Below are 23,445 nucleotides of genomic sequence, written 5' to 3'. Positions count from 1 at the left end.
GAAAGCCTGATCTTGACCTTTGGGTCAAGACCCCATGGCCTCTCAGTCGCACCCTAAGTACCTCACACAGGCTCTTCCTTCTGCCCGCATTGCCTTTCGTTCAGCCAGGTCCTTCTCGTTATCCAGGCCTTCGCTTCAATGCTCCCACGCTCCGAGAAGCCTCCTTCCAACCCCACCTCAGCTCAGCCCAGTGGTGTGAGGCACGTGGCTAATATTATCTATCTTGCTCCAGGTGGTGGCTACACAGATGAGTAGATATAAAATAAACCTATGCCGGGACACCTGGGTGGCTCAGTCGGTTAAGCGTCTGCCTTGGCTCAGGTCGTGATCCCAGGGTCCTGGGATCGATCCCCACATCAGGCTCCTTGCTCAATGGGGAGCCTGCTTCTCCCTCTCTCTGCTGTTCCCACACTGTTTGTGTTCTCTCACTCTCACTTGCTCTCAGATAAATAAATAAAATCTTAAAAAAAAAAAAAGTCATAAAAAGAGGCACCTCCCACACTCGCCACTCCTTTTTTTGTGTTACCACAAATTTGGGTATGAACAGCCACCTCGCTGATTTGTTTCATGCTTTCTCCCCCCACTGGAACCTCAGCTCCTGGGGCGGTGGGAACTTTGCGTTGTTCCTCTGGTGTCCTCAGCACCTAGAACGTTCCTGAGAGAGAGCAGACGTTCCGGAAAACCTTGTTGAATGAGGAATAACTACAAGGGCATGGAGACCCAGAAAGAAGTGGTTTGTCCAGAGTCCCAGAATTGATGTAATGGAGACACAGAGCTGACCCCACTTCTGGCCAGATTTCCAATACCCGTGAAGCTTTCCAGGATCCTCCAGATCATTCCAGATAGGCCAAAACCATTCAGAAAACTCTCCATGTGTGGGCAGGCAGGCTATAAGCAACGCGCCTCATGTGGTTATGTTGCAGAAACCATGACAGGGGTGGGGACTGTTCATGACTGAACTTTCCACTTCAGGATTCACGAGGATTGATAACCGGTGGATGAGTTAAATATAAAATATATCGGAAGAGGTGCCTGCTCTCCCAGCCCGCCCCTCAACTCTTGCCCAGGGCTCTCTCTCCCATCCCTAACCCATGACCTGTTTAATGAGTCATCTGCCCAAATTACCCCTTGGATCCAGCCGCTCTCAGTTCCAGGGCCTCAGATGCTTCTGACTGCCCTGGAAATAGTTTCCTTCATTCGAAGGGCATGCCAAGGCCTCGAGTGTCCATCCTGGACTTCCATACATGTGCCCCACCCTTCCGCCAAGCTCTCTCCGTCTCCACCTCACTGTCTGGCCCGCCATTATTAGACAGTTTGGGGTTGACAGAAAAATGGAGCGGAATATGCAGATTTCCCATATACCACTGCCCTCCCCCACAGGCACAGCCTCCCCACTATCAACAGCCCCACCAGAAGGGTGCACTTGTTACGACGGATGAACCCACGCTGACATGCCATTATCACCCAGAGCCCATGGTAGACACGGCAGTTCATTCTCCATGGGGTATAATCTGTGAATTCAGACAAAGGTATGACATGTCTTCTGTAATATAGAATAGAGCCACTGGCCTACACAACCTGTGTGCCCCGTGTACATCTCCTCTGCCCCCTGCCGCCACGATACCTGGCAACCAGTCAGCGGTTGGCCATCTTCATAGTTTCGCCTTTTCCAGAATGTGGTAGGCACAGTTGGAAGTGTACAGTATGACCTTTCATCGGACCAGCTTCTTTCACTTTTTAAGAGGCATTGATGGGGGCGCCTGGGTGGCTCGGTGGGTTGGGCCGCTGCCTTCGGCTCAGGTCATGATCTCAGGGTCCTGGGATCGAGCCCCACATCGGGCTCTCTGCTCAGCAGGGAGCCTGCTTCCTTCTCTCTCTCTCTCTGCCTGCCTCTCAGTGTACTTGTAATTTCTCTCTGTCAAATAAATAAATAAAATCTTTAAAAAAAAAAAAATAAGAGGCATTGATGGTTCCTGCATGTCTTTTCATGGCGTGATAGCACATTCCTTTTTAGTACGAACATTCCATTGGTTGGACGTGTCATGGTTTATTTAGTCATTTACCTGCTGAAGGACATCTTGGTTGTCTCCCAAGTTTGGGGCCATTATGCATAAAGCTGCTATTAACATCCACCTGCAGTTTTTTGTGTGGACTTAAATTCTCATCTCATGTGGGAAGTGTCAAGGACCATGATGCCTGGGCCATATGGTACGAGTGTGTTTACTTTTAGAAGAAACTTCCAAACTATCTTCCAAAGTGGCAGCTCCATTTTGCATTCCCACCAGCAATGAATGAAGGTTCCAATTTCTCTACCTCTTCACCAACACTTGTGAATTTCTGGTTTTGGCTTTTTAAATATTTTTATAATAGCCATCCTAAGGGGTGTGAGGTACGAGGCATCTCGCTGTCATTTTGAATTGCATTTCCCTAATGATTAGTAATGAATATCTTTTCATGCCCTTATTGGCCATTTAAAAAACTTTTGGGGCCGGTGCCTGGGTGGCTCAGTGGATTAAATCCTCTGTCTTCGGCTCAGGTCATGGTCTCAGGGTCCTGGGATCGAGCCCCACATCAGACTCTCTGCTCGGTGGGGAGCCTGCTTCTACCCCACCACCCCACCTGCATCTCTGCTGGCTTGTGATCTCTCTCTCTCTCTCTGTCAAATAAATAAAGAAAATGTTTTAAAAAATTTTAAGATTTTATTTATTTCTTTGACACAGAGAAAGAGAGAGAGAGCACAAGTTGGGGAGTGGCAGCAGAGGGAGAAAGAGAAGCAGGCTCCCTCAGAGCAGGGGGAGCCTGATGTGGGACTCGATCCCGGGACCCTGGGATCATGACCTAAGCCAAAGGCGGTTGCTTAACCAACTGAGCCACCCAGGTGTCCCCCCCAAAAAATTATTTTAAGATTGTATTTATTTGACACAGAGAGAGAAAGAGACATGAGCAAGGGCAGCAGCAGGCAGAGGAAGAGGGAGAGGCAGGCTCCTGCAGAGAAGGGAGCCTGATACAGGGCTCGGTCCCAGGACGCTGGGATCATAACCTGAGCCGAAGGCAGACATTCAACTGACTCCGCCACTCAGGTGCCCCTTACTGGTCATTTTTATGTCTTCTTTGGAGAAATGAGTATTCAAGTCTTTTCCTCATTTTTTAAATTGGAATGTCTGTTTTACTGTTGAGTTGTAGGGACTCTTGACGTATATTGGATGCTAGACCCTTACAGATACAGGATGTGCAATTATCTGGTCTGATGCCGTACATTGCCTTTTCATTCTGTTGAGAGTGTCCTCTGATGCATGATCGTTTTTAGCTTTTCTAAAATCCCCCTTACCTATTTTTTTCTTTCATTGCCTGCACTTTTGGTGTCACATCCAAGAAATGATTGCGAAATCCAGTGTTATGAAGACATATTCCTATTTTTTTCTTCTAAGAGTTTTATAATTTTAGTTCTTCCTTTTATGTCTTTGTTCCAGTTTGAGTTAATTTTTGTACCTGCTGAAAGGAAGACTTGTCCAACTACATCACTGTGCATGTGGATATCCAGTTTTCCCAACACCATTTATTGAAAAGACCGCCCTGACCTCATTGAATGATCTTGGCGCCTTTATAAAAACTCATTGGGGGGGCGCCTGGGTGGCTCAGTGGGTTAAGCCGCTGCCTTCGGCTCGGGTCATGATCTCAGGGTCCTGGGATCGAGTCCCGCATCGGGCTCTCTGCTCAGCAGGGGGCCTGCTTCCCTTCCTCTCTCTGTGATCTCTTCCCTTCCTCTCTCCTACTGTGATCTCTCTCTGTCAAATAAATAAATAAAATCTTAAAAAAAAAAAAAAAAACAACTCATTGGGGTGGGACGCCTGGGTGGCTCAGTTGGTTAAGCAGCTGCATTCGGCTCAGGTCATGATCCCAGCGTCCTGGGATCAAGTCCTACATCAGGCTCCTTGCTCCGCAGGGAACCTGCTTCTCCCTCTGACTCTGCCTTCCACTCTGTCTGCCTGTGCTCGCTCTCGCTCGCTCTCTCTCTGACAAATAAATAAATAAAATCTTAAAAAAAAAAAAAAACTCATTGGGGGCGCCTGGGTGGCTCAGTGGGTTAAAGCCTCTGCCTTCAGCTCAGGTCATGATCCCAGAGTCCTGGGATAGAGCCCCATATCGGGCTCTTTGCTTGGCGGGGAGCCTGCTTCCCTTCCTCTCTCTCTGCCTGCCTCTCTGCCTACTTATGATCTCTGTCTGTCAAATAAATAAATAAAATCTTTACAAAAAAAATAAATAAATAAAAACTCATTGGATATGAATGTTTTTGCTCTATTTGTCTGTCTTTATGCCAGTACTATAGTGTTTTGTTTTGTTTTTTAAGATTTTATTTATTTATTTAACATATAGAGAGAGATCACAAGTAGGCAGAGAAGAAGGCAGGGAGAGAGGGGGAAACAGGCTCCCTACTGAGCAGAGTGCCTGATGCGGGGCTTGATCCCAGGACTCTGAGACCACGAACTGAGCTGAAGGCAGAGTCTTAACCCACTGAACCACCCAGGCACCCCATCTGACTTTGTTCTTAAGATCATTTTGTTTATTTGGGGTCTCTTGAGATTCTATATGAATTTTAGGGTGAATTTTTCTATTTCTGCTAATAACATCATGGGACATTTGATAAGGATTACACTGAATCTATAGAGTGCTTTGGGTAGTGGTGACACTAACAATATGAAGTCTTCCAATCAATGAACCTGTGATGTCTTTCCATTCATTTGTCTTTTTAAATTTTTTTAAAAGTTTCTGTTTATTTATTTGACAGAGGGAGAGAGTGTGTGAGAGCACAAGCAGGGGGAGCAGTAGGCAGAGGGAAAAGCAGGCTCCCCAGCTGAGCAGGGAGACCAATGCAGGGCTCCATTCCAGGACCCCAGGATCATGACCTTGAGCCAAAGGCAAGCACTTAACTGACTCAGCCAGCTAGGCACCCCTGAATTACACTCAGTAATGTTTTTTAGCTTTCAGTGTGGAAGTCTTTTTTTAACATTATATTTTATTTGTTTATTTATTCATTCACTTATTTATTCATTTATTTATTTACTCTTTTAGTGAGCCCCTGAAGGCAGAGGTAAGGGACAGAGGGAGAGAGAAAATCCCAAGCAGACTCTGCTCTGGGCACAGAGCCCAACATGGGGCTTGATCTCAGGACCTGAGCAGAAAGCAGGTGCTTAATGGACTGAGCCACCCAGGCGCCCCCATCTGTTATATTTGAAAAAAAAAAAGACTATCGGCTGGGGATCAAAGTTGAGTTCTGCATTATCAAAATCCTAACAAAAGTGGAATTCAGAAATAGTGCATCTCTGATACGGCAGCCTTGCCAATGATAATTCCTTTATTTTCCCTTATTTTCATTACCTTACCAGAGCCAGGCGCTGGAGATGGAAGCCAGGGCCTCTGGTCTCACGTGGCTAATGGGCGTCTGATGGAGATAACTGAAGGCCCAATAGAGTCAGGTCCTTGATCACACCTACGGGAACACGCCAAGGTCCCCATGAATACTTACCTCTCTGCAGACTTCTGAGCCAAAGGGCAAGCTGCAGCTGGCATGGCTCACTTCTGGCAAAAGGCCTGGTGCCTCTGGGCAGAGGCTCATTCTGGTCTGAGCCTCCCCATGAATTAGAGGTAAAAACCAGGACAAGGCAGGGTGTCCACTGGAATGAGGATTATGCAAGCCCGGCCACTTTCAAATGAAATGGATTCTGTGGAAGGATTTTTGTTTGTTTGTTTAGAAAACTAATATTAAAAAAAAAACAAAACACCTAATATTTATTATTAGATTGAAGGTGCAATACAGGTTTCCAAAAAATGTGGCAGTGTTGGGGCGCCTGGGTGGCTCAGCGGGTTAAAGCCTCTGCTTTCAGCTCAGGTCATGATCTCAGGGTCCTGGGATGGAGCCCTGCATCGGGATCTCTGATCAGCAGGGAGCCTGCTTCCCCCTCTCTGTCTGCCTGCCTCTCTGCCTACTTGTGATATCCCTCTGTCAAATAAATAAATTAAATTTAAAAAAAAAGTGGCAGTGAGAATACCAGCATAAAAACAAGAAATTTGAGGGGTGCTTCTCGGGCTATCAACACAGCATGTGACTCTCGATCTTAGGGTTGTAAATTTGAGCCTCACATTGGGTGTAGAAAATGACTTAAAAATAAAATCCTCAAGACAAGGGGCATTTCGGGGCGCCTGGGTGGCTCAGTGGGTTAAGCCTCGCCTTGGGCTCAGGTCATGATCCCAGGGTCGTGGGATCGAGCCCCGCATCGGACTCTCTGCTCGGCCGGGAGCCTGCTTCCTCCCTCTCTCTCTCTCTGCCTGCCTCTCTGCCTACTTGTGATCTTGGTCTGTCAAATACATAAATAAAATCTTTAAAAAAACAAAAACAAAAACGGGGCGTTTCACGTTTCCGTCATTTAGGTGTCTACCTTCAGCTCAGGTCATGATCCCAGGGTCCTGGGATCGAGCCCCGAGCTGGGTTCCAGCCCCCAGTTGGGTTCCCTGCTCAATGGGGAGCCTGCTTCTCCCTTCCCTGCAGCTCCCCCTGCTTGTGCGCTGTCAAATAAATAAGTAAAAATCTTAAGAAACAAAACAAAACAAACAAAAACCCACAAATTTTCCTAGGTAATTGCTAATTATCTCATTTGACCCCCTCACAGAACCTGCCTAGTAAAGGAAACAAGCATTATTTCCTCCCCTTTCCACCTTGGAAAAGCTCATTTACTTACCCAGGGTCTGCCTGATTCTGAAGCTGGGGCTCTTAACTGCTCTTTCTTACTCTGGATTAATCACCCCCCTTTTTTTCCCTTCTGAGGGTTCAGTTGTCCCCTTTCTACCTCTTTTTTTGCCTTCTCTGGGGGGGGTTCCCCAAAAGCCTGCTGAGAGATTAGTACATTCAGCCAAGCTCAATCTGTAAAACTTCAGAGGACTTTACTCATTCCTGGGAGACCCACCCAAGATTTGCCAGACCTTTTATGGGGTTCAGGCAAGATTCTCATAGGTGCCTTTTTGGCAAGGGGTCTTGGAAATTTCATGAATCCCAAAGGAGACTGATTCTTTTTTTTTTTTTTTTAAGATTTATTTATTCATGAGAGACAGAGAGAGGCAGAGGGAAAAGCAGGCTTCCCCCTGAGCAGGGAGCCAGATGTGGGACATGATCTCAGGACCCCAGGATCATGACCCAAGCAGAAGGCAGAGGCTTAACCAACTGAGCCACCCAAGAGCCCAAGATTTTATTTATTTGACGGAGACAGAGAGCATGCACAAGCAGGGGAAGCAGCAGGCAGAGGGAGAGGGAGAAACAGGCTCCCCATAAGCAGAGAGCCCAATGAGGAGCTAGCTGCTGGGCTGGATCCCAGGACCCTGGGATCATGACCTGAGCCGCAGACAGAGGCTTTAACCTACTGAGCTGCCTAGGTGCCCCCAAGACTCTGATTCTTAAAAGTTGTTTTCCATCAGCCCTCTGTGATTAAGGCAATCAGGTTCAACTCTAAAAACTGTTTTATTTTGATTTTTTTAAAAAAGATTTTTTAAATTTATTTGACAGAGAAAGAGAGAGAGATCACAAGTAGGCAGAGAGACAGGCAGAGAGAGGAAGGGAAGCAGGCTACCTGCCGAACAGAGACCCCCAACTTGGGGCCGATCCCAGGACCTTGAGACCAGGACCAGAGCTGATGGCAGAGGCTTAACCCACTGAACCACCCGGGCACCCTTATTTTGATTTTTGCTTTGGGGAGAGGAAGCAGCAGCCTGTTTAACACTTTCTCCTAAAAGAACAAATCCGTATTTATGTCCAGACCCCGGAAGGATAAATTGATTTTAGAGATGCTTTCGCTGGTATTCATCCAAGTGCTGGATCCCCCAAGACAAGATCAGTTTGGGGCTGAAACGTTTGTGAAGATTTTATTTAAATTTTTCACCGAGTCCTGTTTAGACCAATTCTGAAGAATCGTCTCAAAACTATACGGGATTAAACTCAGTTAAAATCTATATATACGATTCCTAGAAAGGAAAAAGCAAGTAGAGAAAGGAGGGGGGAAACTTTCTGACGTCTCGTCTTTCCGTTGCAGGCAGAGTGGAGATAGATGGTCGTTAGCCTGTTAGAGGATCTGGAAGCAAGTTTTGGGAAAGACTGGAATCCGAGTCAGGACTTCAAGGGTTAACCAGCCCTAGTCGCACGGGCGGTTCCAAACTCCTCCTCTCGAAACTCCTCCTCCCGCAGTGAGGCGAAGATATTCGAAAATCACCCCACCGCAAGCTCCTCCCCCTGCGAGGAAACTCTCCTAGAAATGCTGCAAATGACTGGGGCCCCGCATGCATTTGCCACCCGACGGCTCGAAGCCCGCCTTTCCCGCACGGACTTTACGGACCGAGGCCGGGGCTGGCGCTTTCGAGGGCGGAGGCTGGGAGCATGAGACCCGCGGGCTGGGGGCTGTGCTGGGCCGCCGCCCTGCTCCTCGCAGCTTTGGGGGCGGCAGGTAAGGCTGGCTCCAAGCGTCCGCGTACGATGGGGTGACCCCCCGCCAGAACTCGGGGACCCCCTTTGGTAACTCTGGGAGCTGCGGAAAACCACCCCATCCTTGAAAGATGTGTGGGAAAACGGCACGAAGTCTCGTCCAAACGGCTGGAGGGAGCGTTGAAGGGGCTGCGAGGGTTTGGGGATGTGGGGAGGTGACGAGAAGCAGGTGAGGCTTTTCCCAGGAGTCTCCGCCAGATGGGGGGACCCCCTTCTTCAGAGCGGGACACGGGGCCCTCCAGCCATAGGGAGGCAGGGACGCCCCCACCGAGTTGTTGTGGGGTGAAGACTACCAGGACCTCGGGGGCTCAGCCTGGGGGGGTTCCCTGCGGGCGCCCTCGCGTCCCGCCGCGGACAGAAATGCCCCAGGCGGCTCAGGTGGCTCTGTAACCCTCTAGGGCTGCCCCGGAGCCCGGGGTCCGAGGCGTTATTTCCTCAGCCGCACCGCACGCGCGCCTCGGCCGCGGCCACCGCCTCCAGCCCCGCCTCCGGCCCCGAGGGCCAGTCCCCGGGCTCCCATTGGGCGCGGTCGGAACACGCGAGCCTCGAGCCACTCCCCTTGGCCAATAGGGGGCGACAGATGCGGCGGGGCGGGGGGCGCGCGGGGCGGGGCTCGAGGTGAAGCTGGGGACTCCCGCTGCCCTTGGCTCGGGTGAGGCGACGGCCCGCGTTCCCTGGGGTCCGTCCCGGTTGTCTGTCACAACAAAGCGGGCGACGCGTCCCGGGCCCCCGAAGTCGCCTCCGCCAGCACAGGCGAGCCCCTTTTGTCCTGGAGGCCGCCCTCGTTGCCCCGGCCTGGGTCGAATTCACCTACGCGCCCCCAGGCCACCCTCGGGGCCTCCGTTCCTCCCGGAGCCGAAACGTGGCCTCCGAAACGCCCGCCCCTCTTCGGTCGCCCCCGAAGGGAAATTCGCGGAGACCTTCCACCGGGGCAGGGGCCGGGGAGGCGACAACGTCGGACGGATCCCTCAGGGTGGCCTTTTTTTGTTCAGAAGCTCTGAATGGGTTTAGTTGAGCGAGGCTAGTTGGTGCTAGCGGTCCTGAGTGACCCGGTGGCTCTAAGCGAGTTGCCGGAGGCATTTGACCTCGCCCTGGATCTGAGATAAATGGTTCATTTCCTACTTTAGAACCCGAGTAGCCCGAAAAGAATTGGGATTCTCAGATAACAGGATTGCGGGAAACTTTTTGTATTGACGGGAGGGGAGGGGCGGCTTTGTGCGGGGAGCTGTGGGCTCGTGGATTTCCTATCAGTGACCCATCAGTTTTCCCTGAGGTTGCTGCTGAGGGTTGTTGCGATTAACTCCGCCCCCCAGTAGCAGGACGAGGGGGGAGCATGGCTTATCAAGAGGCATTTAATTGACTTGTATTTCAAACGCTGATGGACTCCATCCCTAAGAGGAAATCATGGCAGTCGGGTCTTGAGCAAGATGCGGTTGCTTGCTTTAGTTTCCGCTCTCCTTGGGGTTCTGATACAACTGCAGGAGGAGCAGTTTTGGGAAGGGCCAGTGGGACCGGGCTGCTTAGCCCTTCAAGCCCTGACTGGGATTCTAGTCTTGTCCAGAGCTGCTCTGGGGTCCGCTGCTTGAATTGTCCAATTTTGGGGTTCCTTTGATGAGCTGTGCCCCCCAAATTGGAAATGCACCCCCTGAAAGCTCTCTCTTTCGATTCTCTCGGCTCTTCATTTTTTCATCCCTGAGAGGAACTCCGGGCAGTGATGCCTTGAGCAGAATGTGTTGCTTTACTTCAGTTTTCTCTCAGTGAGTGGCCTCCTGTGTTCTCAGGGAGGCTGAGTCCTGATGTGTTCCCCAGACTCCTGAGGGCCAGAAGCTACTTTTCTGGTATTAACAGCCCTGGCTGCCCCAGTGTGCTCCTTAGCTGTCTTTAAAGCATTTTGGAGGTGGGGGGGGGGTAGGAGGGGGATGGGATTTCTTGTTCTTTTTCCTTGGAAATGGGAGTTGTTGGGAGTCTGGACTGCATGCCTTCACTTAGCCAGATCAAAACCACTTAACAGTTGTGCGCCGGAGTATCCCGTATGCCCAGGGCACACCCAAATTCAGCAAAGCAGAGCATCTTGCTAAGAGCTGTGTCTGTTTCAGCAACACGCCCTGGGGAGATTCACTGGTCATTGCTGGGCACACTTTTCTTGCAGGGCAACACTGGAGAAAGGGAGAACTTATTTTGAGACTACAGACCTTTAAGGGGAATTATGTGGATCATTCTGCCTTTCCAGGATATTCCGGCTCTAATCTGTAGGATTCCTCCCTTGATAAGATCCTAATCTAGATGCCTTTATTGCTTAGGGCTTTGATGGCCTTCATATCCCTTGTTAAGCACAGTAATAGTCTCCGCACTTTCCCTCCCTGGGCTGTCAAGGACTTCACATTTGTTGATAAGACACTGTGGAAGTAAGCCGCAAGGAACCATCACAGAAACAAAGCCCTCCCCAAAGGAGCGGGTCACAAAATCTTCCACTGAGATCACGCCTGAGGAAAATGCCTTGGCATCACCTCGTTTGGAAAAACACATTGGCAAATTGATTTCTCATTCGTATTCCGCTGAGTCTGTTAGCACCAGCCATTTCTTTTTTCAAGGAAATGATGCTGTCTATACGTTTTGATTCTCCTGAGGAACATCTTCAGTAGCATGGGAAAGAAAACATAGAAAGCATTTACCACCTCATTTGCATGCTGGAGAAAAAGCAGAACTGGGCAGTCTCCTTTTCTGTTTCAATGACCTTGTTCCTGGCTTGTCGTGTGTGACAGGAGAGACTTAAAGGCTAGAGTTTAGAGATTTAGGTACTTGGGGAGGGGTGTGGGTGTGTGTGTTTTCTGTGTAATTTTAGGCATCCCCAGCATGAGGAGATAGTGGAGTGGGCGCTTCAGTTTGCTTTTACTGGAATTCAAGTGAAACCGACAAGTAAAACACAAACCTTGCTTGTCCAACAGGGAGAAAGCCCTGAGGTTTCCTCGGGTGGTGAGGACTGGCTCTGTCCCCTTGCCCAGAACGGTGTTGTCTGCTGTGGGGACACTCATCTGATGTCCTGTCTCTCGGCACTTGCTGTTCCTGATCCCTGTCCCCACTAGCAAGGCCATGGGATCGATTAATTTCCCAGCTGACTGTTGCCTGGCTACACCTGTTGACAGTAAAATTCATTAGCTTTTTTTTTTTTTTAAAGATTTAATTTATTTATTTGACAGACAGAAATCACAAGCAAGCAGAGAAGCAGGCAGAAAGAGAGGAGGAAGCAGGCTGCCCGCTAAGCAGAGATCCTGATGTGGGGCTCGATTCCAGGACCTGGGATCATGACCTGAGCCGAAGGCAGAGGCTTAACCCACTGAGCCACCCAGGCGCCCCCCTTTTTAGCTTTTTATTCAAATGTTGTCCGGAGCTGTGGGCTAGCCCTTGGATGACCTGTCCTGATAAAAATAAGGGTGGGGTCTTCCTGATGGTGAGGTCTTCCCCCATCTTTGGCTAGCAAATATTTGGAAGTTGTCGTGGACAGCCCAGGTGAAAAGGAGAATGAGTAAGAGAAAAAGTAAGAGAGAAAGGAATGTGTTAAGCTTCGGAATGTGCTGTGGTTATACAAACTGATAATCGAATTGCCCAACTACTGATCTCAACAGGATGACTCCCTCGAGCTGCCTCCCCGGTTCACCCCACACCCCACACCCCACTGACTCACGGTTGAATTGTAATTACCCAGAAAACTGAAAACCGGATATGACTCACATCTCGCTAGTGGCACAGGCGGTGGGTAAAAAGCAACTGGAATGTCGGGACTCTCAGAAAAAATGAAAAAGGAAGTTCAGGCAAGGGCCATTCGTAATGAGGCTCTCCTGCCTTCCCCAGGGCACCACAACCTCCATTACCACTAATCCGCTGCTCTGGCCTCCCAACCTTTGCACAAAGCCCTATTTTACCAACAAAACATGTCACCGGAAAGACTGAGAATAACACCTCAAGGCCCTTGCCTCCCTCTGCCTGCTGCTCCCCCTGCTTGTGCTCTCTCTCGCTCACTTGCTCAGTAGCTCTGTCAAATAAATAAAATCTTTAAAAAAAAATTGAGGTATAGGGGCGCCTGGGTGGCTCAGTGGGTTAAAGCATCTGCCTTCGGCTCAGGTCATGATCTCAGGGCCCTGGGATCGAGCCCTGCATTGGGCTCTCTGCTCAGCAGGGAGCCTGCTTCCCTTCCTCTCTCTGCCTGCCTCTCTGCCTACTTGTGATCTCTGTATGTCAAATAAATAGATGGGATCTTTAAAAAAAAACAACAAAAAACTTTGATTTATTTAGGTCATCTCTGCACCCAGAGTGGGGCTTGAACCCGTGACCCCTGAGATCAAGAGTCTCATACTCCCAGACCTGGCCTGCCTGGTGCCCCCCGCAGACACACCTCATTTTCTTACTCTTCACAGATCCTGCCTTTCTGCACACATGGAAGGTTTTGGCAACCTCTCCTGGAGCAAGTCGAGGTTTTTCCTGCACTTATTACTCACTTTATGTCTCTGTGTCACATTTTGGTAATTTAGTGTAAACATAGCTGCTGTATGCACTGAGAAGACCAATTCATTGGACTCGCTTTATTGCAATACTCATTTTGTTGGGGTGATCAGAAACTGAACCTATAGGTATGCCTGTATATAAATAATTAGATAATAAATTAAAAGTAAGTAAATAAATAGTTATTTGAGTTAAAATAGCTTTTTCGGGGGGCGCCTGGGTGGCTCAGTCACTAAGCATCTGCCTTTGGCTCAGGTCATGATCCTGAGGTCCTGGGATCGAGCCCCGAAGTGGTTTCCCTGCTCAGCAGGGAGCCGACTTCTCCCTCTCCCTCTGCCCTCCTCCCCACCGCACCACACTCCTGCTCAGTCTCTCTCTATCCTCTTTCTCTCAAATAAATAGAACTTTAAAAATAAGAATAATAACAAAAGAGGGTTTTTATTTTATTTTATTTTATTATTATTATTTTTTTAAAATTTTATTTATTTGACAGAGAGAGATCACAAGCAGACAGAGAGGCAGGCAGGGAGAGAGAGAGAGAGATAGAGGGAGAGAGAAGCAGGCTTCTCGCCGAGCAGAGAGCCCAATGCGGGGCTCAATCCCAGGACCCTGAGACCATGACCCGAGCTGAAGGCAGCGGCTTAACCCACTGAGCCACCCAGGTGCCCCTAAAAGAGGGTTTTTTAAAAAAAGATTTTATTTTTAAATAATCTCTACGTCCAATGTGGCGCCTAAACTCACAACCCTGAGATCAAGAGTTCCATCCCCACTGATGGAGGTGGCCAGGTGCCACTAGGAAGGTGGTTTTTAAACTGGGTCCCAATGGCTCTCAGCCCAGGTTCAGGATCAGGTCCAAGCCTGGTGAAAATGATCAAGGGGTCTGGAGGTGCTCAACCAGTTGTGCCACCCAGGTGTCCTTGGGTCCTATTTTATTATTTTTTTATTTTTATTTTTATTTTTTTAAGATTTTATTTATTTATTTGTCAGAGACAGAGGGAGAGAGAGCAAGTGAGCACAGGCAGACAGAGAGGCAGGCAGAGGCAGAGGGAGAAGCAGGCTCCCTGCCAAGCAAGGATCCCGATGCGGGACTCGATCCCAGGACCCCGGGATCATGACCTGAGCCGAAGGCAGCTGCCCAACCAACTGAGCCACCCAGGCGTCCCCCTTGGGTCCTATTTTAAACTACGCCAGCTCTTCCCTTCTTTTCTCCTAAGTAGGGCTTTGGAATTCCTTGAACGTAGCATTGTCTTGCACCTGTGCCAGTATTTCTTCTAGGTCCCAGAAATTTTGCACTTTACCTTGAACTTTGCAGGTTCTGCCCTGTTACCCTCTTACAAGGTAGAGAGTAGAAGAGTTCCCCCTTTCCCAGCCCTTTGCATGAGGCGGTGAGGGACGTGGCTCTGATTTTCCCCATAGCTATTGCACAAAATTATTGCAACTGTGTCAGGCATTGGCCCATGCTTGTACGGCGCTGCAAGAATGAAGAGGACATCCCTTGCCCTCAGGGGGTTTTAAATTTAGTGGGAAGACATGCAAGTAAGGAGGTGGTTTTCCTGTAGTGTGATAAGAGTGAGAAATGAATATTTTAGGAGCTCCGGGGGTGCAAAACCCAGTTTTTTGGAAGGTCTGCTTCAGAGTTTAACTGTTAGTCAAGCAAATTACCCCCAAACTTAGTGGCTTAGAACAACACACATTTAGGGGTGTCTGGGTGGCTCAGTGGGTTAAGCTTCTGCCTTCAGCTCAGGTCATGATCTCAGGGTCCTGGGATCGAGCCCCATGTCAGGCGCTCTGCTCAGCAGGGAGCCTGCTTCCCCTTCTCTCTCTGCCTGCCTCTCTGCCTACTTGTGATCTCTACCAAATAAATAAATAAACTCTTTAAACAGGAACAACAACACACATTTAGGGGCACTTGGGCGGTGCAGTCCGTTAAGCGTCCAACTCCTTGGTTTCAGGTCAGGTCATGATCTCAGGGTTGGGGGATCGAGCCCCGCATTGGGTTTCTCACTCATCATGGAGTCTGCTGGAGATTCTCCTTTTCTATTTGCCTTTCCCACTCGTGCTCTTTTTCTCTCTTTAAAAGAATCTTAAAAGCAACAACAACATGCATTTACTATCTCACAGGGATTTGGAAGCAGTACAGCTAGATGGTTTTGGCCCAGGGTCTTCCAGGAAGCTGCAATCTGGATGATTGCAGGAGGGAAAAAAATTAGTTAGGAGAGTCAGGACCAAGCTGCAGGAGTTTGGGCTCTGAGACTATGAAACTTTTACAGGATTCAGCATGGGGGCAGACTATGGATCACGAGGTTCATTGTGGAAGCAGCAGGAGAAAGTCCCTTCTGCAGTGTTGTAATTCACCTTGCTTTGGGGGCAGGGAACAGTTGGTGAAATCTGGTGATCTCAAGGTCATCGTCCCCTTCGTTGCTTGTAGGCAAACTTTCAGGTCAGCAATTTATGGGGAAAACAGATGTCTGCAGATGTGTGTATGGAAGGCAACGGGACGGAAGGAGTGCTGCCCAGATACCCATGAGCTTGGAAAGGAAGTACTAGGCAGGTCCTTTTGGATCCACCGTGGATCACCTTCACTCTCTACCACCTAATGTCTTTTTTTTTTTTTATTTATTTGAGAGAGAGAGACAGTGAGAGAGAGCATGAGCGAGGAGAAGGTCAGAGGGAGAAGCAGACTCCCCATGCAGCTGGGAGCCCGATGCGGGACTCGATCCCAGGACTCCGGGATCATGACCTGAGCCGAAGGCAGTCGTCCAACCAACTGAGCCACCCAGGCGTCCCTCTACCACCTAATGTCTTGGCATTAATGTGGATGGAGACCGCAGTTGTCCCATTTTGGCCAAGAATGGCATGAGCTTTGTCATTTTTTTTTTTTTTAAGATTTTATTTATTTATCTGACAAACAGAGATCACAAGTAGGCAGAGAGGCAGGCACAGAGAGAGGAGGAAGCTGGCTCCCCGCTACGCAGATAGCCCAATGTGAAACTCAATCCTAGGACCCTGGGATCATGACCTGAAGGCAGAGGCTTTAACCCACTGAGCTACCCTGGTGCCTCGAGCTTTGTAATTTTAATGACTTGGTTTCCCGTGATGTCTGTCCGCCCCACCCCATGCTCTACAAATCTTTATTGACCCTACTTGTTCATCCTAAAGAACAGAAGTGTTCTAATATATGTAAGCTTTCACCTGAAGGAAGGACTTTTTTTTTAGATTTTATTTGAGAGAGAGCAAGAATGAGACAGAGAGAACATGAGAAGGGGGAGGGTCGAGAAGCACACTCCCTGCTGAGCAGGGAGCCCGATGTAGGATTCGATCCTGGGACTCCAGGATCATGACCTGAGCCACAGGCAGTCGCTTAGCCAACTGAGCCATCCAGGCACCCTGGAAGGACTCTTTTTAAATTTATTTATTTTTAAATATACACACACACACACACACACATGTATATATTCATATACACATATATGTATATGTACATATACTTGCGAGCGTGAGCATGAGTGGGGAGGGGCAGAGGGAGAGGGAGAAGCAGGCTCCCTGCTGAGCAAGGACCCTGATGTCAGACTCCATCTGAGCCAAAGACAGACACTTAACCAACTGAGCCAACCAGGTGTCCTATCCTGAAGGAGGACTTACTAAAAATACCCTTTTTATTTTGGAATTATATTAGATTTACAGAAAAGTTGCAAAGATATTGCAGAGAATTCTTTTAGACTCCGAATCCAGATTCCCCCAATGCTAACATCTTAACAGACAATGGTATATTTGTCAAAACTAAGTTTGGGGCCCCTGGGTGGCTCAGTCATTTAAGCTTCTGTCTTTAGCTCAGGTCATGATCCCAGGGGCCTGGGATCAAGCCCTTATTTGGGCTCCCTGATCAGCAGGGAGTCTGCTTCTCCCACTCCCTCAACCCCTCTCCCTGCTTGTGCTCTCTCTCTAATAAGTCTTTTTCTAAATTAAATATTTATTTATTTATTTATTTGACAGACAGAGATCACAAGTAGGCAGAGAGAGAGGAGGAAGCAGGCTCCCTGCTGAGCAGAGAGCCCGATGCGGGGCTCCATCCCAGCACCCTGAGATCATGACCTGAGCCAAAGGCAGAGGCTTCAACCTACTGAGCCACCCAGGGCCCCTCTAATAAATAAGTCTTAAACAAAACAAAGCATAAAGCTAGGAGTTTAATGTTGGTCCATTACTATTAACTCTAGACTTCATTTGGATTTCACCAACTTTTCCCTTTCCTCTTTCGGGACCCAGTCCAGAATTCCACGTTGCATTTGGCCCTGATGTCTTTCATCATTGTCTTAACCAGTTGCTTTCCAAACTCTTTCAGTCACATACCTCCACTGGTTTAAAACAAAAAACAAAACAAAAAAACCCCTCTATGTTCTCCCCAATATAATTATTCGTGTAGACTACTGCTACTGTATTAGGTACATCGTAAGATGAAACTCCACAGAAAAGCAAGATGTTGAACAAGATGAGCTAAAAATACTTAACACTTTAGGGGCGACTGGGTGGCTCAGTGGGTTAAAGCCTCTGCCTTTGGCTTGGCTCATGATTCAAAGTCCTGGGATCGAGCCCCGCGTCGGGCTCTCTGCTCCACAGGGAGCCTGCTTCCCCTTCTCTCTGTGCCTGCCTCTCTGCCTACTTGTAATCTCTGTCTATCAAATAAATAAATAAAAATCTTAAAAAAAAAAAAAAAAGTCTGAGTATGGACGCTTGGGTGGCTCAGTCAGTTAAGCTTCTGCCTTCAGCTCCTCAGGTCATGATCCCTGGGTTGGGTTCATGGGGCTTGGGTTCAAGTCCCACCTTGGGCTCCCTGCTCAGTGGAAAGCCTGCTTCTCCCTCTGCCTGCAACTCCCCCTGCTTGTGCTCTATCTCTGTCAAATAAATAAAATCCTTTAAAAAAAAAAATCTGAGTCTTATGCTTTCCTAGAAAAAGTTGCTCTTACTACATCTTTTGCTACTATCTCTGTTCCATTTCTTTTGCTCTGACCTTCCATTTTATGATTATTTTTGCTCCAGCATCTCTGTTCTCTGACCTCTGTATTCATAATTTCTCATAATTTTTATCTCTTTATCTTTCCTCCCTGCCTACTGGAGTTGACCCCTCATTTTTCTTTCTGCTGAATGATTTCACACTCTCAATTTTCCTCATTACTATTGCCAGTATAGGTTTGTAATGTGCTAAATCATTTAAATTATTTTCTTTTTTCTTGGGCAGGGACATTAGATGATCTTGTTTCCTACCTCAGGGGGTCCATACACTGGACTCAACAACCGTTAGGTCAAGTTTCACACACCGTGGGCAAGTCCCTCTTCTAGATCTGTTCTTTGCATCCTCTTCTGCACTTGCGGTTCATGAAATGTGTTGTGTGTGTTTTATTTCCTGGGAAGGATCAGATTCTATTTCGGGTTCATTCCGCAGCTGGCAGGAAATAGACACACACAGGTGGTGTTGTCAGTTTCGGACTCTGATGCTGAATGGTCCTTCCTCTTCCCTTCTCTCTCAGTGGAAGACAAATGTGGCAGAAACGAGTTCCAGTGCCAAGATGGGAAGTGCATCTCCTACAAGTGGGTTTGTGATGGGAGCACCGAATGCCCAGATGCCTCAGATGAGTCCCAGGAGACCTGCAGTGAGTCCCCTTTGGGCGTGACACACTTCCTGCCCTTTTTGATGAGAGTGGGTGACAGACGAGGTGAACAGCAGCCAGCAGGCTGATGGGTTCAGCCATGAATTGGGACTTGGGGGAAGCGATATTTCTGGAACTTTGCCAGCTTAAAAAAAAATAGGTGAAATTCACATAACGTAGAATTAACCATTTTTTTTTTTTAAAGATTTTATTTATTTATTTGACAGAGAGAGATCACAATAGGCAGAGAGGCAGGCAGAGAGAGAGGAAGGGAAGCAGGCTCCCTGCTGAGCAGAGAGCCCGATGCGGGACTCGATCCCAGCACCCTGAGATCATGACCTGAGCCGAAGGCAGCGGCTTAACCCACTGAGCCACCCAGGCGCCCAGAATTAACCATTTTAAAGGAACCAGTTCAGTGATATTTATATGGTCAGGGTACTGTACAGCCATCATCTCTCTCTCCTTCTAAGGTTTCCATCCCTTTATGTCTGATTTTTTTTGGGGGGGGGCCAGAAAGTTGGGCTTGGCACCCTGTTTCTGAAAACTGTGTTTTTGTTCTGCAAAGCGGGGGGCTGGAGCGACCAATTGGGGGAGGGAAGGCTCAGTCCCATTTCTCCCACAGTGTCTGTCACCTGTAAGTCGGGGGACTTCAGCTGCGGAGGCCGTGTCAACCGCTGCATCCCTCAGTTCTGGAGATGTGACGGCCAGGTGGACTGTGAGAATGGCTCGGACGAGCAAGGCTGTTGTAAGTTGTTCCCTCCCCCCACAGCCGTGCACTGGCCCCACTGGGTCCCCGCCGTCCTGGTCCCCGGGCTGCAGTTACAGTTGCTGTCCCAGGCTGTCCTGCCCCAGCTGAGCTCCGGATTGGCTCTTCCGTCCCTCTTCTAGAAGCTCCCGCCAAGTCCCTTTGTGTGTTTGAACCCTACTTTGCCCACACAGCAATGCAGGCATAGGGTTGGTGCCACCTCTTAGGGTGGTCAGCATACTCAGGCTGTCCCTGCCAAGTGTCCCCCGACCCCAACCATGTGGGACATCTCTGGTGAACCACTGTGACCACCACCAGCCACCCCGGGTGGCTGAGCACACAGTAGGTGTCATTGGCTGAGACCATATCGCTCAGCTGACCACCAGGAAGGGGAAAGCTTCACCGGGTTGTGGCTTTTGGGGAGAAACAGGGCCAAGAGTCCTAGAGGGGGAGGCACGTTGGAGAGCGGGGTGTCTGTCTTGGCTCTGCAGTGTTAGTTAGTTAGTTACTGAGTTGTAGAGTTGTTTTATTTTTTTTTAAAGATTTTATTTATTTATTTGACAGACAGAGATCACAAGTAGGCAGAGAGGCAGGCAGAGAGAGAGAGAGAGGGAAGCAGGCTCCCTGCGGAGCAGAGAGCCCGATGCGGGGCTCCATCCCAGGACCCTGAGATCATGACCTGAGCCGAAGACAGAGGATTTAATCCACTGAGCCACCCAGGCGCCCCTTGTTTTGTTTTTTAATGTAGTAAGGCTCTGAGAAAAATAAGCAGGAAAAATTTAAATAAGATAATGTCAGAAAATGTAAAAATCCATGAAAATAATAATTTAAAAAAAGCACCTTGAGAAATATGAGTCTCACTGGGCTTAATGGTCACCTGACGAAACACCTCCTCGGGGAACATTTAGAAATAAAATGGAGTGTTGTTCTTTTCCCACGTACCTTGTTTTTCCTTCCAGCCTTATTGTCATATAATTGACATACAACATTATGTAAGTTTAAAGAGTAGATTGGGGGGGAGAATTAATTTAAAAAGCCAAAAATTTTTAAAAAATTTATTTATTTATTTGACAGAGAGCACTAGCAGGTAGAGGGAGAAGCAGGCTCTCCACCGAGCAGGGAGCCCAGTACAAGGCTCACCCCCACGACCCTGGGATCAGGACCCCAGCTGAAGGCAGTTGCCCAACCAACTGAGCCACCCAGGCACCCCTAAAAATAGAAATTTTTTTTAAAATTGCCAGTTTCTTTTTTTTCCTCACCCTAAAGATTTTACTTACTTATTTGAGAGAGTGAGTGGGAGGGAGAGGGACAGAGAACCCAAACCCAACTCTGTGCTGAGCGTGGAGCCTGGTGTGGGGCTGAGATCATGGTAAGATCAGGACCTGAGCTGAAATCAGCAGTTGGACACACAACCGTTCAACCAAGTCACGCAGATGCCCCCCAACCACCACTTTAAAAAAAAAGCCTTTTGGGGGCGCCTGGGTGGCTCAGTGGGTTAAGCCTCTGTGTTTGGCTCAGGTTGTGATCTCGGGGTCCTGGGAACCGGCCCCTCACTGAGCTCTCCACTCGGTAGGGAGTCTGCTTCTCCCTCTCTCTCTCTGCCTCCCTCTCTCCCTACTTGTGATCTCTGTCAAATACATAAATAAAATCTTTAAAAAAAAATTCTTCTGGACGGGGTGGGGAGCACCTGGGTAACTCAGTCTCTTGGTTTCATCTCAGGTCATGATCTCAGGATCATGAGATGAAACCTCAAGTCAGGCTCTGTGCTGGCCATGGAGTCTGCTTAAGATTCTCTCTCTCCCTCTTCCTCTGCTTCTCCCACCTGCTTTGTGTGTAGACTCTCTCTCTCAAAAAAAAAAAAAAAAAAAAAAAGGAGTAGATGATGATTTGATACACATATATATTACAGAATGATCCCCACTGCAGTGGTGGCCAACACCTCCTTCATGTCCCACGATCACCACATTTTGGCAGGTGTTTCTTTTAATAACAACAGCAAACTTTTTTTTTTTTTGAGATTTTTAAATTTATTTGTCAGAGAGAGCAAGAGCTTGAGCACAAGCAGAGAGAGCCGCAGGCAGAGGGAGAAGCAGGCTCCCCACTTAGCAATGCGGGACTCGATCCCAGGACCCTGGGATCATGACCTGAGCTGCAGGCAGACGCTTAACCAACTGAGCCACCCCGGTGTCCCAACAGCAGACTCTTAAACAGTGCTTCCCTTGGGCCTGGCCCAGGTACAGGTGGGACAACTGAGGCACAGAGCAGCCACAGGAGTGGGCTGGGGAGGCTGACCCTTGCAGGGGTTCCCTATCCAGGGGCTTCTGCAGGTCTCCGACTGAGGTCTGGGCTTTCCTGGACTCAGTGTCCTCATCTGTAAAATGGCTGTTTGCGAGAAGAGGGGGCTCTCTGGTGACCAGGTTGTCCTTTCCCACCACCCCTGCAGTACCCAAGACGTGCTCCCAGAACGAGTTCCGCTGCCAGGATGGGAAGTGCATCGCCCTGGACTTTGTCTGTGACTCGGACCGGGACTGTCTGGACGGGTCCGACGAGGCGTCCTGCCCCGTGCCCACCTGTGGCCCTGCCAACTTCCAGTGCAACAACTCGGCCTGCATCCCCGAGCTGTGGGCTTGTGACGGCGACCCCGACTGCAAGGACGGCTCAGATGAGTGGCCGCAGCACTGCGACGGCCGCAAGCTGTCAGTCCCCCGACACGACAACGGCCCGTGCTCGCTCCTTGAGTTTCACTGCCAGAGCGGCGAATGTATCCACTCCAGCTGGCGCTGTGACGGCGACCCCGACTGCAAGGACAAGTCCGACGAGGAGAACTGCAGTAAGGGCACTGCGCGGGGGGTCCTCTCCCCTGTCCCTGTGCTCCCCCTGGGGTGCGGCGGGTCGGCCTTTCTGTGCTTAGACAACGCCAAGTCCCGCCGCAGGAATGTCAGTCTCCTTCCGTGTTTCTGTCCCTGTTCCCAATCACAGGGAGGAGCAAGCCTCCATGAACAGAGACACTGTCTTTAACTCCCAAAAGTGTATAGTTCACCCCCCCTTTTATTTAAAAGATTTTATTTATTTATTAGACAGAGAGATCACAAGTAGGCAGAGAGGCAGCGAGAGGAGGAAGCAGGCTCCCCGCCGAGCAGAGAGCCCGACGCGGGGTTCGATCCCAGGACCCTGGGATCACGACCTGAGCTGAAGGCAGAGGCTTTTAACCCACTGAGCCACCCAAGCACCCCGAGTTCACCCTTTTTTTGGCCAGGGGAGCAAGTCACAGCTGCAATATTATCTTCGTCCAGACAGGATCCCGGGCTCCAGGCCTGGTAGGTGACCTCTGGCCAAGGACTACACCTCCCTGCACTGTTTTCTCTTCCCCCACGGAATGGGGCAAGAGCTTTGGCCTTGGCAGACTTATTTGATTGGAGTCAGCACCATGCCATTGAACTTTCTGGGGGCGGTGGAGACCTCCCACGTCGGCACCGCCCAGTGCAGGAGCTCATGCAATCAAAGAAAGGAATATTTTGTTTTGGTTCACTTCTGGGAGTTGAAAGTTAAGTAGCCGCACGTGGTGAGGGGCTCCCGTGTTGGGGCCGTGAAGATAAAGGATTGTGCTGTAAGTTAATGGCGTTTTTTGGTTTGTTTTTTTGTTTTGTTTTCTTTTGCTTTTAGTATTCTCTGCACCCCACATGGGACTCATACTCACAACCCAGAGATCAAGAGTTGCACACTCTTCCAACAGAGCCGGCCAGGCACCCCTAAAAGTCACATTTTATTTATCTATTTATTTATTTATTTTTAAAGATTTTATTTATTTATTTGACAGAGATCACAAGTAGGCAGAGAGGTAGGCTGAACGAGTCAGGAGGAAGCAGGCTCCCCACGGAGCAGAGAGCCTGATGGGGGGCTTGATCCCAGGACCCTGGGATCATGACCCAAGCCGAAGGCAGAGGCTTCAACCCACTGAGCCACCCAGGCGCCCCTATTTTATTATTTTTTTAAAGATTTTATTTATTTATTTGACAGAGAGATCTCAAGTAGGCAGAGAG

General features: G+C 49.1%; 1 protein-coding gene across 1 annotated transcript in view; it reads left to right on the top strand.

Annotated features, from left to right (window-relative positions):
* The first annotated feature begins 8,275 nt into the window (after positions 1 to 8,275).
* Positions 8,276 to 23,445, top strand: part of LDLR (low density lipoprotein receptor) — a 34,489-nt gene continuing 19,319 nt past the window's right edge. The window contains exons 1-4 of the mRNA XM_004748405.3: positions 8,276 to 8,483; positions 18,541 to 18,663; positions 19,283 to 19,405; positions 21,849 to 22,235. Coding sequence (XP_004748462.1) covers positions 8,417 to 8,483; positions 18,541 to 18,663; positions 19,283 to 19,405; positions 21,849 to 22,235 — 700 coding nt within the window. The 5' untranslated portion in view covers positions 8,276 to 8,416. The remainder of the gene's footprint in view (positions 8,484 to 18,540; positions 18,664 to 19,282; positions 19,406 to 21,848; positions 22,236 to 23,445) is intronic.

The sequence above is a fragment of the Mustela putorius genome, unplaced genomic scaffold (assembly GCF_011764305.1).
Source record: "Mustela putorius furo isolate JIRA1106 unplaced genomic scaffold, ASM1176430v1.1 tig00000095_pilon_pilon_pilon, whole genome shotgun sequence".
In the NCBI taxonomy this organism is placed as follows: Eukaryota; Metazoa; Chordata; class Mammalia; order Carnivora; family Mustelidae; genus Mustela; species Mustela putorius.
This window is presented reverse-complemented; position numbering and strand designations above follow the sequence as displayed.